Below are 14,790 nucleotides of genomic sequence, written 5' to 3'. Positions count from 1 at the left end.
TGCCTGTAATCCCAGCTACTTGGGAGGCTGAGGCAGGAGAATCCCGGGAGGTGGAGGTTGCAGTGAGCTGAGATCATGCCACTACACTCCAGCCTGGGTGACAGAGCGAGACTGTCTCAAAAAAATAAAAATAAAATAAAATGCATATGTATATATGTTTTTCTTTTTTCCTTTTTTTTTTTTTGAGATGGAGTCTAGCTCTCTTGCCAGGCTGGAGTGCAGTGGTGCGATCTCTGCTCACTGCAACTTCCGCCTCCAGGGCTCAAGCGATTATCCTGCCTCGGCTTCCTGAGTAGCTGGGATTACAGGCACGCGCCACCACACCCAGCTAATTTTTGTATTTTTAGTAGAGACGGGGTTTCACCATATTGGCCAGGATGGTCTCGATCTCCTGACCTTGTGATCTGCCTGCCTCGGCCTCCCAAAGTGCTGGGATTACAGGTGTGAGCCGCTGTGCCCGGCCTCTTTTCCTTTTTTTTGAGACAGAGTGTTTCTCTTGTCACCCAGGTAGTAGCACAATCATAGCTCACTGCAACCTCAAACTCCTAGGCTCAAGGGATCCTTTCACCTCAGCCTACCAAGTAGCTGGGACTATAGGTACACACCACCATGCCCAGCTAATTTTTTTTTTTTTTTTTATAGAGACACGGTCTCACCACATCACCCAGGTTGGTCTTGAACTCCTGGGCTCAAGCAGTCCTTCTGTCTTGGCCTTCCAAAGTGCTGGGATTATAGGTATGAGCCACCGTGCCCAGGCTAAACTTTTTTTTTTTTTTTTAAACAGTTATTTAAATCTTCTTTTCTTGCAGTACAAGATACAGTACATTTCACATATGTCCCTTTTCCTGTTGGAAAAGGTGAATCAGGTGGAGGGAAGTAAATTGATATTGAGGCTGAGAATAAAATTGCAGATTTCTAGCCTTGATTTTCTACCTCTCACCTACTTTGTGCCTATGTAAATAGGCTGTTTCTTCATGGCCAGGAAAAAATGAAATAGCTGACTATTGACAATTCCAGAAAGCACCCAGATAAGAATACTTAGAGTTGGATTTAAAACAAAACCTACCCACCCCTTTTTTGGGGAGAGACAGGGTCTCTCTGTCTCCCAGGCTGGAGGGTAGTGGTGTGATCACAGCTCACTACAGTCTTGACCTCCTGGGCTCAAGTGATCTTCCTGCTTCCGCCATCCAAGTAGCTGAGACTACAGGCATGTGCCACCCTGCTAATTTAAAAAAAAAAGTCTGTTTGTAGAGATGGGGTCTCAGTATGTTGACCAAGCTGGTATTGAATTCTTCGGCTCAAGCGATCCCCTTGTCTTGACCTCCCAAAGTTCTAGGATTATAGGCATGAGCCACCACACCAGGCCAAAATCAGTTTATTGGCCATAAGTTTTCATCTTTTGATGTTCTCTCACGCCATTTAAAATGGGTGAAAATTTGGGTTATAGTTTTCTAATGACTGTTGCTTTTTCACAATGATAACACATGGCAGATAATTAGGGCAGGATATACCTTAAATGTCTGTTTCCCAAAACAAGCAATTACAATGCCCTTCTTATGTACTCCTTTTAGCACCTCACCATAGCACTAATCACAGTGCATTGTAGTTGCTTGTTTACTTGTGTAGTAGCTCTAGTAGCTCGGTGAAGGTTGTCACATTCACCATTTTATTTGCAGGGTACTTGTGACAGGTACTATAGTCATGGTACTTTTGATTATCTTTTTCTTTCTACTCAGAATGGTGGCAAGAATTATGATATCTGGAGTTTGGATTTTTTTAGCCTTGTGAGATCTGTTCATTGGTTGAAAACCAAGATTGAGAAATCATTTATTTGTGTGTGTGTGTGTGTGTGTGTTTTATTCACTAAGTATTTGAGAACTTACCATGCTAGGCCCTGCAAATAAAATGGTGAATGTGACAACAGTTTTTACCTTCACAGAGCTAATACGTGAGTAGACAAGCAATTACAGTGCACTGTGATTACTGCTATGGTGAGTTACTAAAAGGACTACATAAGAGGGGCACTGTAATTGCTTGTTTTGGGAAATAGACATTTAAGGTGAAAACTAAATATGAGCATAAGTTAACATAATGAAGAGCAGAGATAAAGGAGGACCCAGGTCCGGGGCCCTTTGGAAGCCTTGAAGTAAGTTTGATATTCATTAACATAAAATATAAGGGAACAGTTAAACAGAAATTAAGCGGAAGAGGTAAGCGAGTGCCAGATCTGGAATGACCTCAAGCCATGTAAGGATTTTTTTTTTTTTTTTGAGACAGAGTCTCACTCTGTCGCCCAGGCTGGAGTGCAGTGGCGTGATCTTGGCTCACTGCAAGCTCCGCCTCCCGGGTTCACGCCATTCTCCTGCCTCAGCTTCCCGAGTAGCTGGGACTACAGACGCCTGTCACCACGACCGGCTAATTTTTTTGTATTTTTAGTAGAGATGGGGTTTCACCGTGTTAGCCAGGATGGTCTCGATCTTCTGACCTCGTGATCCACCCGCCTCGGCCTCCCAAAGTGCTGGGATTACAGATGTGAGCCACCGCGCCTGGCCAGGATTTTGTTTTATCCTAAAGGAAGTCGGAAGACTGGAAGAGTCTGCTAGAGAGTTGAGGGTCCTCAGAGGTTGATGAAATCATAGAATGAGTACAATGAGAGTAAATGAGTGAGAGAGCTGGAAGGCAAATAAAATCAAAGTGCCACTGTATTTTGCTTTGGCTCCCTTACTTTAATAATGAACAGCTGTTCTAAAAATGTGTACATAACTAGTGGGGCTGGGCATGGTAGCTCATTCCTGTAATCCCAACACTGTGGGAGGCCAAGGCTGGAGGATCTCTTGAACCCAGGAGTTTGAGACCAACCTGGGCAATATAGTGAGACCTCGTCTCTACAAAAAAATATAATAAACAAAAATGTACAACAGGTAGAACAGACGAATTTATGAAATTGAGATTAGTTGTTTTCACTGAAAAAAGTAAGGGATCTGAAGGTGTAAACCCAAAGACAAATTTTATTTATAATTTACTTTTTAGTTGTAGGATCCAGTCATTTCCAGAGATCAACGTTATAAGGAAATAAGATAAAAATAAGTATTATAGATTAAGTGGACAGTGTTTTCTGTGCCTTTTTGGCAAGTAGAAGACAAAGAACATTTTTTTTCCTGACCACATAAGAGTAAGTTGCTGACAGGCAGGGCGCGGTGGCTCACGCCTGTAATCCCAGCACTTTGGGAGGCTGAGACGGGTGGATCATGAAGTCAGGAGATTGAGACCATCCTGGCTAACATGGTGAAACCCCGTCTCTACTAAAAATACAAAAAATTAGCCAGGCGTAGTGGTGGGCACCTGTAGTCCCAGCTACTCAGGAGGCTGAGGCAGGAGAATGGCGTGAACCCGGGAGACGGAGCTTGCAGTGAGCCGAGATTGCACCACTGCACTCCAGCCTGGGTGACAGAGCGAGACTCCGTCTCAAACAAAAACAAAAACAAAAGCAAGTAAGTTGCTGACAAGATGTTTCATAAGTCCCCGTACTTTAGTGTACTACTAAAATGTAGTCTGAAGGTTAGATATACTGTGGTGTGTATGTATATATATATGTACATGAAATACAGTAGTGTATACTAAATAGAGACAGGGTTTCGCCACGTTGTCCAGGCTGGTCTTGAACTCCTGGCCTCAAGTGATCCACCTGCCTCAGCCTCCCAAAGTGCTGGGACTACAGGCATGAGCCACCACGCCTGGCCAATATTTTGTAGTTTTGGGCATAGATTTTTGTACAGGTTTTGTAATATAGCTTCCTAAGTTTCTTGTTGCTTTTTTTAGATAGAATTATTACTTTAATTAACAGGCTTTATTTTTAGATTTTTTTGGTACAGTTTTAGGTTTACAGAGAAATGGAGTGGAGAGTACAGAGTTCCCCTATATCCCCTAACACTCCTCCACCCCCGTTTTCCCCTATTATTAATGTCTTGCATTACTATGCTACATTTGTAGTAGTTAACGAACCAATATTGACATGTTATTAACTAAAGTCGGTAGTTTACATTAGATAGAATGTATTAAACTATTTGTGTTATACATTCTATGGATTTGGACAAATGTATAATGACATGCATCTACCATTATGGTATCATACAGAATAGTTTTCCTGCTCTAAAAATCCCCTGGGCTCCACCTGTTCACCCGCCCCCCTCCCCACCCACAATATCTGGCAACCATTGATCTTTTTACCATCTCCATAGTTAGGATTTTTCTAGAATGTCATGAATTTGGAATGTAGTATTTAGCTTTTTCAAATGGATTTCTTTCACTTAGCAATATGCATTTTAGGTTCTTCTATGTCTTTTTGTAGCTTTCAATAATTCATTTCCTTTTATTGCTGAATGATATTCCATTGCAAGGCTATACCACAAATTTGTTTATTCATTCACCTATTGAAGGAAATCTTAGTGTTTTCATTTTTTGACAACTACAAATGAAGCTGCTGTAAACGTTTAGGTGGTGGTTTTTGTGTGGACTTAAGTTTTCATTTCATTTGGGTCAATACCAAGAAATGTGCTGGGTCATAGGTAAGAGTATGTTTAGTTACATAAGAAACTGCCAAACTTTCTTCCAAAATAGCCGTACCATTTTGCATTCTCACCAGCAGTGAATGAGAGTTCCTATTGCTCCATATCTTCCTTAGCATTTGATGTTGTCAGTGTTTTGGATTTTCACTATTCTAATAAGTGTATAGTGGTATCATTGTTTTAATTTGCAATTCCCTTCTGACATATGGTATTGAGTATATTTTCATATATGTATTTGCCATCCGTATATCTTCTTTGAAGAGACGTCTGATTCAAATATTTTGCTCATATTTTAATTGTGTTGTTTTCTGATTGTTGAGTTTTAAGAGTGTTGTATATTTTAGATAACAGGCCTCTAACAAGTTAAGTGTTTTGTAAATATTTTCTCCTAATCAGTGGCTTATCTTTTCATTCTCTTAGCAGTGCCTTCCCCAGAGCAGAAGTTTTTAGTTTTAGTGAAGTTAAACTTAACAATTTCTTCTTTCATTGATCATGCTTTTGTTGGTATATCTAAGAAGACATTGTCAAACCCGAAGTCATTTAGATTTTTTCCTATGGCATATTGTAGGAGTTTTATCATTTTGTGTTTTACATTTAGGTTGTGATCCATTTTGATTTTATTTTTGCGAGAGATGTAAGGTCTGTATCTAGATTATTTTTCTTTATTTGCAAGTATATGTCTAATTGTTCCAGCACCATTTGTTAAAAAGACTATCCTTTCTCCATTGAATTGCCTTTGCTCCTTTGTCAAAGATTGGTATGAATATATTTGTGTGAATCTATTTCTGGGCTTTCCATTCTGTTCCATTGATTTATTTGTGTATTTTTTTTTTTTTTTTTGCAATATCACACTGTCTTGAGTACTGTAGCTTTATAGTAAGTTTTTTTTTTTGTTGTTTTGTTTTTTTTTTTTTTTGGAGACAGGGTCATACTGAAGTGGTGCAGTGGCACTATCATAGCGCACTGCAACCTTGAACTCCTGGGCTCAAACAATCCTCCCAGTTCTGCCTCCTGAGTAGCTGGTTCCATAGGTGTATACCACCTTGCCCGGCCAATTTTTATTTTTATTTTGTAGAGTCAGGATCTCGTTTCGTTGCCCAGGCTGTTCTTGAACTCCTGGGCTCAAGTGATTCTCCCCACTGTGGCCTCCCAACGCACTGGGATTACAGATGTGAGTCACTGCACCTGGCCTTTTGTTTTGTTTTGTTTTAGCTTAAATGCATTTCAAGCCTTGTATTGGTACTCAAATTGTCCTACAGTGTCTTTTAATTTGTCCTATAGTTATTGATAGTTTTATAAACACACATTCATGTGTGCACTGGAGCACACAGATATCATTTTTGCTTAATGTTTGCTAAATACTTATTCTGGGTATGATACTGCTCTTGAAATTTACCCTGTGTTTTAAACATCAGGTTAGGCTTTTATCTCATTCTTTGAAAAGCTTACAATTGGAATGACAGATGTTGGTACAAAAACCAGTGGCAACCCAACAGAAGGGGAAATTTGTTGGGGTATTTCTTAGAAGAATTTTTATCGTTGACCAACATAATTTAAAAAAAAAAGACTTATAAGGAGAAAGATTTTTGGTTTTGCCCTATTATTTCTGTTTTGGACAGTAGGATGGGAAGTGATGCCTGGAGCCGAAACTTGTGACCAAGAAACAGCAAGCATGAGGACCAAAAGCAATGTGTGGTGGATGAAGAAGTAGTAGATCAGAAAGAGCCTGGTTTGCTTTTGAGTTTCTCATACACTTACCATATGATCCAGCAGTCCTATACCTATAAACAATTTCATCATAAGTTGTGTAAGAAGAGAGATTTAGAAGCCTGGCAATCTCTCTTTTGATTATTAACAAAAACCCAGGGTGTTTTGACTTTGAAATTTAAATATTTATGTACCTCACTTTTGATAAAGCCAATATATGAGAATCTGAAATATACAAACAGTAAATTAGTGAAACTTATTTTGATGCTTTTATAATATGACTTAATTTTCTTTTAGACTTCATGTAACCTCCCATATACTGTTTTACATGAATTTAAGTAGAGAGTTCAAATGATAAGCCAAAGAGTTTGTAATTGAGCAGTTTATAATTGAGCAGTTGTAATTGAGAGTGATAAAGAAACAGGATTTTAAAAAACTTAGTAACTTTAATTTCTTAAATGAGAGATGCCACATAAAGTAGCATTGAATATTATTCATCTTTCATTTTCTTTTTTTTTTTTTTTTGAGGTGGAGTTTCGCTCTCGTTGCCCAGGCTGGAGTTCAATGGCGTGATCTCAGCCCACTGCCCCCTCCGCCTCCCAGGTTCAAGCGATTCTCCTGCCTCAGCCACCCAAGTAGCTGGGATTACAGGCGCCTACCACCATAATTTTTTTTGTATTTTTAGTAGAGACAGGGTATCACCATGTTGGCCAGGCTGGTTTTGAACTCCTGACCTCAGGTGATCTGCCCACCTCGGCCTCCCAAAGTACTGGGATTATAGGCATGAGCCACTGCTCCTGGCCTCATCTTTCATAATTATAGATTGAACAATGCTTATGTCCCATGCATAGATTAGAAAATTGACACAGCACCTTTAGTGTCAGTATTTGTCATGGTTGTGGGAAGTAAAGTGATTGTTCTGTTCTACAAGTAGGTGTTATGAACATTTTTCCCCAGCTGAGTGAGATTTTTGGCCTTTTTTTTTTTTTTTGGACAGGGCCTTGCTCTCACCCATACTGGAGTGCAGTGGCACGATCATGGCTCACTGCGTCCTTGAACCTCCCAGGCTCAAGCAATTCTCCAACTTCAGCCTCCCCAAGTCACTGGGACCACAGGTGTGCGCCACCATGCCCAGCTATTTTTTTTTTTTTTTCTTGAGACGGGGTTTTGCTCTTGTCGCCCAGGCTGGAGTGCAATGGCATGATCTCGGCTCACTGCAACCTGTCTCCTGGGTTCAAGCAATTCTCCTGCCTCAGCCTCCCAAGTAGCTGGGATTACAGGCGTGCACAACCACGCCTGGCTAATTTTTTTGTTTTTAATAGAGATGGGGTTTCGTCATATTGGCCAGGCTGGTCTTGAACTCCTGACCTCAGGTGATCCACCCGCCTTGGCCTCCCAAAGTGCCAGGATTATAGGCATGAGCCACTGTGCCCGGCCCTAATTTTTAAATTTTTTGTAGACATGGGGTCTCCGTATGTTGCCCAGGCTCATTTCAAACTTCTAGGCTCAAGTAGTCCTTCTACCTTGGCCTCCCAAAGTGCTGGGATTACATGGATGAGCCACCATGCCCAGCCAATTTTTGGCTTTCTATAGGGTTTTTTTTTTTAATTTAATTTTTAATATTTTTAAATTTAATTTTTAATTTTTTTTTGTTTTTTTTTTTAGAGACAGGGTCTTTCTGTGTTGCCCAGGCTAGAGTTCAGTGGCTATTTACTGGCATGATAATAGCACATTCCAGCCTTGAACTCATGGGCTTGAGCAGTACTCCCATCTCAGCCTCCCAAGTAACTGGAGACTATAGGCACATACCATTGCACCTGGCTTCTATGGGTTTTTAACCTGACAAATAACTGTGTGTTCTTCTAATACATACACGTAAGTAAACATGGATAATGAGGGCTATGTGTGATTATTCCATCTAATGTTATACTAGTCTAAGTGCAATGGAAGAAATTAATGCAAAGTATTATAAAAATAACATCCATCTGTTGGAAAAAACAGAGTGAGCAAAAATGAAAAATATGAAGAGAAATAGGCAATGTAATATAGTTTCCAAATCTTATAAATGAGGCTATTGTAGTGATAATTTTTGAAAATGTGTGAGTTCATTGAATACTTATAAATTGACTGAATTGGGCCAAGACACATTCTGCTTCTGTCCTCATATTAACTTATAGTGGAAGGAAGTAGAGTTGACAGTCTCACGTATAGACATACTCCCAACAATTATGGTATTTTTTTCTCTTTCTTTCTAATATCATTTGAGGGATTTAGGCAAAAGACAAGGATAACCGGGATAGTGGATATACTTGAAAATAGGAGAAACAATGAGGAAATATGAATTCTTAATGTTGTTCATGTAGGAAGTTCAGTAGTTGCTGACCTCCTTTGATCGCTTTGATTTTTTTTCCTTTACAGAATATACATTATAAATGTAAATCTATTGTAAAGCAAAGAAAACAAAAATGAAAAGCAGTTTATTTAAACTATAATAAAGCAATCAGAGGTCAGGCATGGTGGCTCACGCCTGTAATCCCAGCACTTTGGGAGGCTGAGGTGGTTGGATCACCTGAGGTCAGGAGTTCGAGACCAGCCTGGCCAACATGGTGAAACCCCGTCTCTACTAAAAATACAAAAAATTAGCTGGGTGTGGTAGCAGGCACCTGTAATTCCAGCTACTTGGGAGGCTGAGGCAGGAGAATCGCGTCAACCTGGGAGGCAGAGGTTGCAGCTAACCGAGATCTCGCCATTGCACTCCAGCCTAGGCAACAAGAGCGAAATTCCATCTCAAAAATAAATAAATAAATAAATAAAGCAAACAGATTGTATTATTGGATTATGTGCCCACTTGTACAGTCAGCTGACAGCTTTTTACCTGTTACTTTAGTAGGGAATTACAGGTCCTCAGGAAGTTTAGAGTATAGGCGTCTTCGCTCTGTCGTATAATTGGTGATAATAACCAAACATTTGACATTTGTTCTAATTCTCTTAAGTTTTCTTTCTTTCTTTCTTTTTTTGAGACGGAGTCTCACTCTGTCACTCAGGTGGGAGTGCAGTAGCACGAGCTCAGCTCACTGCCACCTCCACCTCCTAGGTTCAAGCTATTCTCCTGCCTCAGCCTCCCGAGTAGCTGGGATTACAGGTGCCTGCCACCACGTCCAGCTAATTTTTATATTTTTAGTAGAGACAGGGTTTTGCCATGTTGGCCAGGTGGTCTCAAACTCTTGACCTCAGGTGATCTGCCTGCCTTGGCCTCCCAAAGTGCTGGGATTACAGGCGTGAGCCACCACACCTGGCCTTCTTTTCCCTTAAGTTTTAAGGAAAACATTTATGAAAGTGAAATATAAGTGTGTGTTTAGTATGTGATTGGTGATAGCAGTATTTTTTTTTGTTAAGAATACTCACATGGATAATCAAATATAGCATCAAAATTATCTCATTGCAAACATTTGTGTTGGGCTCAGTCCTGAATTTGGACACTGCAGAATTCTGGTAGAGATGAATGTTACGCTTAAGATTTTTTTTTTTTTTTTTGCTTTATTTTCACTTTGGGGTTCTGCAAAGGATCTCTTTTTGGCACTCTGTCATTGCATACTCAGCATACAGCAAAAACCACCAAAAGTTTAGCTTTTCAGAACTTTAGGACTACTTAATACCAATAGAGTTTTGGAAGTTCCTTCATAGAGGTTGTCTGTGTTGATTGGTAACTGAAGATTACATAATTCTTGCTAGTGCTTGGTAAATGCTTGGATAGGGGAATGGGGGAGTGAATAGTCTAATTTCTTATAAGTTTTGGCGAAATTAAAAGGAAGAGCTTAAAATTAAATCATCCTCAGTTTCTTTAACTTTATTTTAGCATTGCTATGTATTTCTGTTAGCCAGTGATGAAAAAAACAACAATTGTCTTCCTTTTTGGTCATAGATACATTACTAGAAGATAGCATTCTATATTAAAGGCTTGTGTGTTTCCTTAGCTTCTATGGTTTGCAGCCTACTGAGCTTATGATACTATGTGAATAACTAATCCAGATGGTTAAACTATTGGAGGATAGAAAACCAAAACCCATTTCAGAAGCTGCATTTTGCTCACCTTTGGATAGGATTCATTCTAATTGGTAGTGACTTTCTGAATTTGTTTCAAAATTTAATTTTTAACTACATGTTTTCTTGATTTTTACGTAGGTTACAAGATGTTCACCTAAGATTGAGACCTAGTGACTACATTTCCTACGGGAACAAATAAATGGTTTTTCATCTCCCGGAGATACATTACAAACAAATATGGTGCTAAAAGAACTCCTTACCTTTCTCTGACTACAATTTATTTGGACATACTTTTGTATTGAAGAGAGGTATACATACTGAAGCTACTTGCTGTACTATAGGAGACTCTGTCCTGTAGGATCATGGACCATCCTAGTAGGGAAAAGGATGAAAGACAACGGACAACTAAACCCATGGCACAAAGGAGTGCACACTGCTCTCGACCATCTGGCTCCTCATCATCCTCTGGGGTTCTTATGGTGGGACCCAACTTCAGGGTTGGCAAGAAGATAGGGTGTGGGAACTTCGGAGAGCTCAGATTAGGTAAGCACTTGGTTATGTCAGTGACTTCTACTAACAACAATACCTATGATAAGCTTTGGTGTGTTTCAAGACAAGCCGTTTATAGTTTTACAAGAAATTTTTCTTAAGGAGAACCTGTTGTTAAGAAATAATTTGTGAAGGGGCACTATGGTCATTATCAATTATTTGTTATCCAAGGCTCATCTCTCTTTATGTGTGTGCGATGGGCTTTTAAGTTTTCTACCAGTTCTGAGATTTTCTGATGAACATAGAGTTGCATACAGATATCAGTAAAATGCAGACTCTGATTTAGGATGTCTGAGGTGGAGCCCCAAATTCTGCATATTTTTACAAATTCCAGGTGATGCAGATGCTGTTGGTCTTTTAAGAAGGGCATAAGGCCTTGGTTTAATTCAGACTCTGCCCCTGAAAAGAAAAGAGTAAATCCTTACTCAGTAATACCCAGGCTTAGTCTTCAAGGATATACAGTACATCCTGTTTGGAGAAATTTTCCAAAAGACAATTTGTTTGCGTTTCTTCCTGGAGTTTCCAGCATTAGAATTAAGTTAGAACTCCAAGGAGAAGTTAGGCAATTTTATTTCCCAACTAAGGCAATGGATTTTCTATTTCAATTATGAATTTATGGGTGAGATGGAAAATAATGACAAAATTAATATGTCTAAAAATGTGAGATTGGGAAGAAGGTACATTGGGTATTTATATATATATATATATATAATTTTTTTTTTTTGAGATGGAGTCTTACTCTGTCACCCAGGCTGGAGTGCAGTGGCGCGATCTCGGCTCACTGCAAGCTCTGCCTCCCGGGTTCATGCCATTCTCCTGCCTCAGCCTCCCAAGTAGCTGGGACTACAGGCATCCGCCACCACGCCCGGCTAATTTTGTTTTTGTATTTTTAGTAGAGACAGGGTTTCACCATGTTAGCCAGGATGGTCTTGATCCTCTGACTTCGTGATCCGCCCGCCTCGGCCTCCCAAAGTGCTGGGATTACAGGCGTGAGCCACCGCGCCCAGCCATTTATATACTTTTTAATGGCTCTTCCTTGATGAGTGGGATAGAGAAAATAAAAGGCCGTATAAATATATGAAGTTGGAAATTAGCCTGGAGAATGTGGAAAGGTCATCTTTTAGGCTAAAGTGTTTTCTTCTCCTTCATAGCTCTTGAGACTGTGGATTAATATGAAGACTCATTGTAAGAAACTTTGGCCCTTTGGGGGGAATGGTGGGAGGGTGGGAACATAATGTAATTATGTTTGTTACCTCTGCTACTTCTTTTTCTTTTTGAGATGGAGTGTTGCTCTGTCACCCAGGCTGGAGTGCAGTGGTGCGATCTCAGCTCACTGCAACCTCCTCTTCCCAGGTTCAAGTGATTCTTGTGCCTCATCCTCCAGAGTAGCTGGGACTTACAGGCATGTGCCACCATGCCCAGCTTATTTTTTTTTTTTTTTTGTATTTTTGTGGAGACGGGCTCTTGCCATATTGGCCAGGCTGGTCTTGACCTCCTGGCCTCAAGTGATCCACCCGCCTCAGCCTCCCAAAGTGCTGGGATTACAGGCTGAGCCACTGCGCCTGACCACCTCTGCTACTTGTGATGGTCCTGCATAGAGAACATGGACAAAATCTTATCTCTGATCCCCCATAGAGAGCCTTGGAGAAACATCACTATACTAGCCAGAGACCATTTGAATTTAAGAATGATGAGAATGGATTTATTTTTACTGTTAGAAGGCTGACAACCTGGAAATTCAGGACTTAATTAGGATAATGAAAGGATCTTTATATTTAGAATTGTGTTCGGGTTACCAAAGCCAGCAGATGCTACTTACAATACGAGTTAAGATGTGTAATTACTGCTTTACTTTCTAGCAATCACAGAGTTGCTTTAACGAATAGTTCTGTGAATATTTCTTTATGTCATAAATTGACTGTAACATCACAGTACTACTTGGATGGATTAAATAATTATGACATAAACATCCACAAAATGATTGCTAAGAGGCAGTTTCTAATGTATCTAAATCTTTGAATTCTCAAAACATCAGACAATTGTTTCATTTCTGTGAAAGTGAAGAAAAACCTTGGTGAATTAAAAGTGGAAATCTGTTTAATCACTGAAGTCTAGATTTGTATTATAAGTTTACGTGGGAAGGGAAAAATTCATTCAGTTAAAAGCATACATTTATAGCCCATATATATTTTCAGAGTAGTATTGTGTTTTGTTTCCTCTTTGAATCTGAGATAATTTTGATGTTTCTCATTTGGACTTGCCTGTAGTCAGAAGAACTTGTCTTTCTTTTCATGTGCTTTTACTCTTCTCTGCTTATCAAGTTTTCATTAGCCCTGGGACCATACTGTTGTGGCCTTGTATCTAGAAAAGATACTTTCAGAATTATTTGGCATCTTCCTGACAATAGAGTGGGCTGCATACCCCATTCCGTCATTTTCTTGTTCTAATATTAGCGAGGAGAAGATTGTAAACTACAAAATTCCAAAGTCAAGGCAGGTGCAGTCAGCCTACATCATGGCTACCACATACAAAGCTCTGCTTCACTAAACTAATTTCCTTTCCTAGACACACAGTCTGTCAAACAGCCAAGTGCATTTCTTCTTATTCTTTTTTTTTTTTTGGAGAGACAGGGTCTTGCTCTGTTACCCGCCCTGGAGTGCAGTGGCATGATCATAGCTCACGCAGCCTCCAACTCCTGGGCTCAAGCGATCCTCCTACTTCAGCCTCCTTAATAGCTAGTGCATAAGAACACGCCCAGCTAATTTTTTTATTTTTAAATGTTTTGTAGAGATGATGTTTTGCAGGCTGGTCTTGAACTCCTGGCCTCAAGCGATTCTCCTGCCTTGGCCTTCCAAAGTGTTGGGATTACAGATGTGAGCCGCCACACCTGACCAACCGTGTGCATTTCTGCTTCAGAGCCTTTACACTTGCAATTCCTTCTGCTTGCAGAATTATTTCCCTAAAATTTTGCATAGTGGGTTGTTTCTCATCTTTTAGGCCTCAGCTTATGTCTTACCTTCTCAGAGAAACATTCTATCACTTGTTCCTCATTCTCATTTAAAATAGCACGTTTCTTCTCTAGCACATCCTGTCTCGTCAAACTGCTTTATTTTATTCATTGCATTCATCACTATCTGAAATGACCATATGTATGTTTCCCTATTAATTGCCTCTCCTTACTTGAATATAAGCCCTTTAAAGGGCAGGGATTCTTTCTGTATTGTTTACTGTTATTTATGAGATGGAAGGATAAAAAGCTGATGAATAGGAAGAGGGGGGAAAATAAAGCGTACTTTCTTTGGGCTCCAGGTTTATGTGGGGGTGGTGGTAGATAGTAGACCTATCGGTTCCAAACAGCAAAAAAAAAAAAAAAAAAAAAAAAAAGTAACGATAGTGCATTTTGGTTCTCTGCAAATGTTTCCACCCCATTATACAGTTTTCTTTTTTTTTTTTTAGATGAAGTTTTGCTCTTTTTGCCCAGGCTAGAGTGCAGTGGCGCAATCTCGGCTCACTGCAACCTCTGCCTCCCGGGTTCAAGTGATTCTCCTGTCTCAGCCTCCCAAGTAGCTGGGATTACAGGCGTGTGCCTCCATGCCCGGCTAATTTTTTATTTTTAGTTGAGGCAGGGTTTCACCATGTTGGCCAGGCTGGGCTCGAACTCCTGACCTCAGGTGATCTGCCCACGTCAGCCTCCCAAAGTGCTAGGATTACAGGCGTGAGCCACTGCACCCAGCCTTCATCATACATTTAACAACTATTTCTTGAATATTTACTGATACTAGACTCTGGGAAGGATAGAAATAAGAAGATATAGTTTTTGTCTCTACAAATACCACAGTCTAGTGGTAGACAGAGAAAAACAAATTGCAATACAAAGTGATAATATAGCAGATTGGGGGCTGGGTGTAGTGGCTTATGCCTGTAA

The 14,790-nt window shown here is 40.0% G+C and overlaps 1 protein-coding gene across 35 annotated transcripts in view; it reads left to right on the top strand.

Moving 5' to 3' along the window:
• Positions 1-14,790, top strand: part of CSNK1G1 (casein kinase 1 gamma 1) — a 207,738-nt gene that overhangs the window by 58,138 nt on the left and 134,810 nt on the right. For 31 of the 35 annotated variants that reach the window (XM_055098296.2, XM_055098291.2, XM_055098307.2 and 28 more), the window contains one exon: positions 10,455-10,859. In XM_055098296.2, the coding sequence (XP_054954271.1) occupies positions 10,679-10,859 (181 nt within the window). In that variant the 5' untranslated portion in view covers positions 10,455-10,678. Of the gene's footprint in view, positions 1-6,187; positions 6,295-6,588; positions 8,148-10,454; positions 10,860-14,790 lie in introns of those variants that run through there. The other 4 variants (XM_055098308.2, XM_055098314.2, XM_055098313.2 and 1 more) reach the window with 3 other exon arrangements.

This window comes from Pan paniscus, chromosome 16, assembly GCF_029289425.2.
Source record: "Pan paniscus chromosome 16, NHGRI_mPanPan1-v2.0_pri, whole genome shotgun sequence".
Classification (NCBI taxonomy): Eukaryota; Metazoa; Chordata; class Mammalia; order Primates; family Hominidae; genus Pan; species Pan paniscus.
The sequence above is the reverse complement of the archived record's forward strand: the minus strand, read 5'-3'. Positions and strand labels throughout refer to the sequence as shown.